Genomic DNA, 3867 nt, shown 5'->3' on the forward strand with positions numbered 1-3867 from the left:
ACTTCAACTTTACTTAAGTATACTTAATAAAATAAACTTGAAGTACAGTATAAGTAACGTTGTTGTGTCAACCTCTTGAGAATGTTCCCTGTTAGCTGAGAAGGATGTTCAATGTTGTTCTAAGAACGTTTTCTCTCATTATTAAGAGAACATTAAAAAAAACCTTCTACAAACAACGTGTAAATAACATTTTTGTCTAACCGTTTGAGAACATTGTTAAAGACCAGATAACTTTGAACAAACATTATATTAACATTACTGGAGGAATGTTTGTTTATAACCTTGAGAGAACCTTGAGAGAACGTTAGCCAAAGTTCTGAGAACCTTCCCTGTTAGCTGGGGAGGTTTCATTAGTGAGGAAGGAGATTTTACGTGCATATGCTTGTGCATGCTTGTAAAGATAAGGTGCATATTAGGATAACGTTATGATGATTTTAAATGTTTTACCTTAAAACAACACTGATTGTAATGTTTTGATTTGATAACTGATATGATGGTTTGTTTATTCTTGTGATCCACGATGGTACAATGTTGCATGAGAGCAACAGCTGGATATGAAATGTTACTTTTTTATTAAATATGAGATGTGCAATACAATAAACATAAACATAACATACAATAAAACTAGATAAATCTGGTTGTTCAAGTGTTTGTTTAAAGGCATTGCTGTTGTCAATAAATATATTTATTTTTTCTGCATGAAAATGTCACATTTTTCAATTTGTCCGTTGTGGTACAATGTTGCCTTAAGGCAACATACTTTTAAAAAAAGTAAATAAATAAAAAATAAATAATGAAAATGTTTATTGATATAGTTAAAATGACCAATTTTAAGCTGGAAAAACATCACAAATAATTTTTCCTCATTGATATCATATTGCGTACCATTTGCAATTTGAGCATGTTATTGTAGTTTAAGGTCAGAGTGCATTTTTCCTATTACATTTTAAATGTGTTATTTTAGTTTATGGTCTTGACTCTTTGGCTGTTGTTTCCATTAATGGTAAACGTGTGGCATCCTATGCTGCCATGCATTTCACTGGGCTTTTTTTTCATACATTTTTTTCAGTGTAGCTTTTATCTTGCAACTGTAACTAACCTAGGTATTCAAGTTTAAATTGTGAGAAAATTACAACTGTAAGATTAGGACTCTGAGGTTAAAATGTGCTTCCATATGAGTCTCTGAGGTTTCTCACAGAAGGCTGTTAATTCTCACACAGAAAAACTGAACAATCAGGATAAACTACAATTCCAGCATAGAGGGGTTCAGCGAGTGTGGTGTTGAATGTGTGTATGTGTGTGTGTGTGTGTGTGTCATAGACGCAGTAGAAGGACAGAGAGCCAGCAGACCAGTCCAGATACACTCCTACTCTATTAGAGCGGGGAGTAGGGGCAGGAATGTCAGTTGTCTTATTATTGTACCAAAAAGTGTACAAGTTATCACTACAATAAAGACTCCATGACATTTCATTCCGTCCAAACCTACAGTTACTTCCTCCTTTCCTGCAGATTCTTTTATATGTCATTGCTACATGACCTGAGCCGCTCCATTTAACCTCCCAGTAACAGCGTCCAGTCAGACTCTCTCTGCACATAACCTGCTCACAGTTCTCAAATCTGTCTGGATGATCAGGATATTGTTGATGCTCTTTCTTGCATGTTGCTCTTTTGTTCTTCTCAGACAAGATGAGTTGAGTGTGTGCTGTGTTTGGATCCAGTGTGAGATCACAGGCATCTAAACACAGAAAGACTGATCAGAACATCTGACATAATTAAATATGCACAGGTGTGTATGTGTGTTTGTGTGTGCGTGTACATTTTCTCAGTCCTGGTCTGATCCTGAAATGTCCTCCATGGTCCAGACTAAAGAGAGACAAAAACATACACACCAACAAATAATGTTCAATAAGGTGATAACTACTGTTAAATTAAATGGACTTAATAATAATAATAAACTTTATTTTATCAAGCGCCTTTAAAAGCAGCTTCTCAATGTGCTAACACAATATAATCAATACAATAAAAACAATACCAGATCAACAAGCAAATGCAAGTTTAAAAAAATTGTCTTAAGTTGAACTTTAAAAATATTGTAATTCTGAACTTCCCTAAGTTCAAGAGGCAAAGAATTCCAAAGGACAGGAGCATAGAAAGAGAAAGCCCTATCACCCATTGATCTTAGATGTGTTTGAGGAACAACCAACAAGTTAGACAGAGAGGAACACAATCTACGACTAGGAGTGTACAGATGTAACAATTCTGTAAGGTAATGTATTGCCAGGCCATGTAATGCTTTAAAAGTAAGCATAATAATTTTAAAATCCACTCTAAACCTGACTGGGAGCCAATGCAAGGATTGTAACACTGGAGTAATATGACTGCCAATCCTAATCCCAGTTAAAATCCTGGTGGCTGAATTTTGTACATATAGCAATTTATTAAGTGTAGATTTAGAAACTCCGGCTAAAAGACCGTTGCAATAGTCTAACCGTGAGACGACAATGGAATTTATCAGCATTTCCGTGACTGTAAAATTTAACATAGGGCATAATCTTGCGATATTTCTGAGGTGGAAAAAAGGTTTTAACAGTACTCTGGAGAAAAGAATCAAAAGACAGACTTGCATCAAAAATAACTCCAAGGTTCCTCACTCGACTCTGGATTTCCAAAACAGAGCCATCAAGAGTCGGGGACAGAGAACCAGCTTTAGAAATTGAATGAAGGGAACCAATGAGCATAACTTCAGTTTTACCACCGTTCAAACACAATAAATTATTACTCATTATTATTTTAATCTCAGTAATTCAGTCAGACAAATAAGCAATGTCAAGGCATTTTTAATGAGGTTTTGGATGTCTATAAATCTGCGTATAGTTGGCATACAAATGATAATGAAGGCCGAGCGATCTCAAAATGTGATATAAAGGTGACAAATAAATGTTAAAAAGTAGAGGGCCTAAAACCGACCCCTGAGGGACACCAGTGGAGACAGAGCTAATCTCAGACCTACAATCACCCATAGAAACGATCTGGGAGCGGTCAGTAAAATAAGACCTCAACCACTTCAAGGCAGTGGACACACCAAACACTCTTTCAAGACGAGTAAGTAAAAGACTGTGATCTACAGTATCAAACGCGGCTCTTAGATCAAGAAGAATAAGAATAGATGTTGCACCAGAGTCAGAAGCCATCAACAAATCATTGGTGACTTTGACCAAAGCCGTCTCAGTACTGTGAAATTTACGAAAACCCAACTGAAGAGGTTCAAAAAGATTATTAACTGTGAGATGATTACACAAATGAGAGGCAACAATACTCTCAACTAATTTTGCCAAAAACGGGAGATTTGAAATAAGACGAAAGTTATTGAAGTCGTCCAATGCAACATTTTATTTTTTAGGTACACGGGTTACAGCAGCAATCTTTAATGCTGATGGAACAACCCCAGTCTGCAAGGAGTCATTTATAATACTGAGGACAGCAGGACACAAAGCATCAAAGCAAGATTTAAAGGGGTCATATGATGCGATTTCTATTGTTCCTTTCTCTTTGGAGTGTTACAAGCTCTTGGTGCATAAAGAAGATCTGTAAAGTTGCAAAGACTAAAGTCTCAAATCCAAAGAGATATTCTTTATAAAAGTTAAGAGTCAGCCACGCCTACCTAAAACGGCTCGTTCTAACACGTCCCCACATGTTCCAGAACAGCTCAACCCAAATATTCAGATGTGTGCAGCACATTCTATGGAGGATGAGTACTGTTTCCTGAACCAGTAGCCTACAATGCATCTGTGCTCAAAGGCTGTTTCTATAAAGTTGGGCAGTTCCAACTTTGCAAGGACAGTCTGGCGCTTCTGACTCACAGCCTGT

The 3867-nt window shown here is 36.6% G+C and overlaps 1 protein-coding gene across 1 annotated transcript; it reads right to left on the reverse strand.

Annotated features, from left to right (window-relative positions):
• Positions 1-826: 826 nt before the first annotated feature.
• Positions 827-1890, reverse strand: LOC107711142 (stonustoxin subunit beta-like). The gene is made up of 2 exons (XM_016516086.1): positions 1817-1890; positions 827-1735 (listed from the first exon to the last, which is right to left on the reverse strand). Exons 1-2 carry the CDS (start codon positions 1881-1883, stop codon positions 1206-1208), a joined length of 597 nt encoding a protein of 198 aa, XP_016371572.1. The 5' UTR covers positions 1884-1890; the 3' UTR covers positions 827-1205.
• Positions 1891-3867: the final 1977 nt, after the last annotated feature.

This window comes from Sinocyclocheilus rhinocerous, unplaced genomic scaffold, assembly GCF_001515625.1.
Source record: "Sinocyclocheilus rhinocerous isolate Xijiao unplaced genomic scaffold, SAMN03320098_v1.1 scaffold10962, whole genome shotgun sequence".
Taxonomy (NCBI): Eukaryota; Metazoa; Chordata; class Actinopteri; order Cypriniformes; family Cyprinidae; genus Sinocyclocheilus; species Sinocyclocheilus rhinocerous.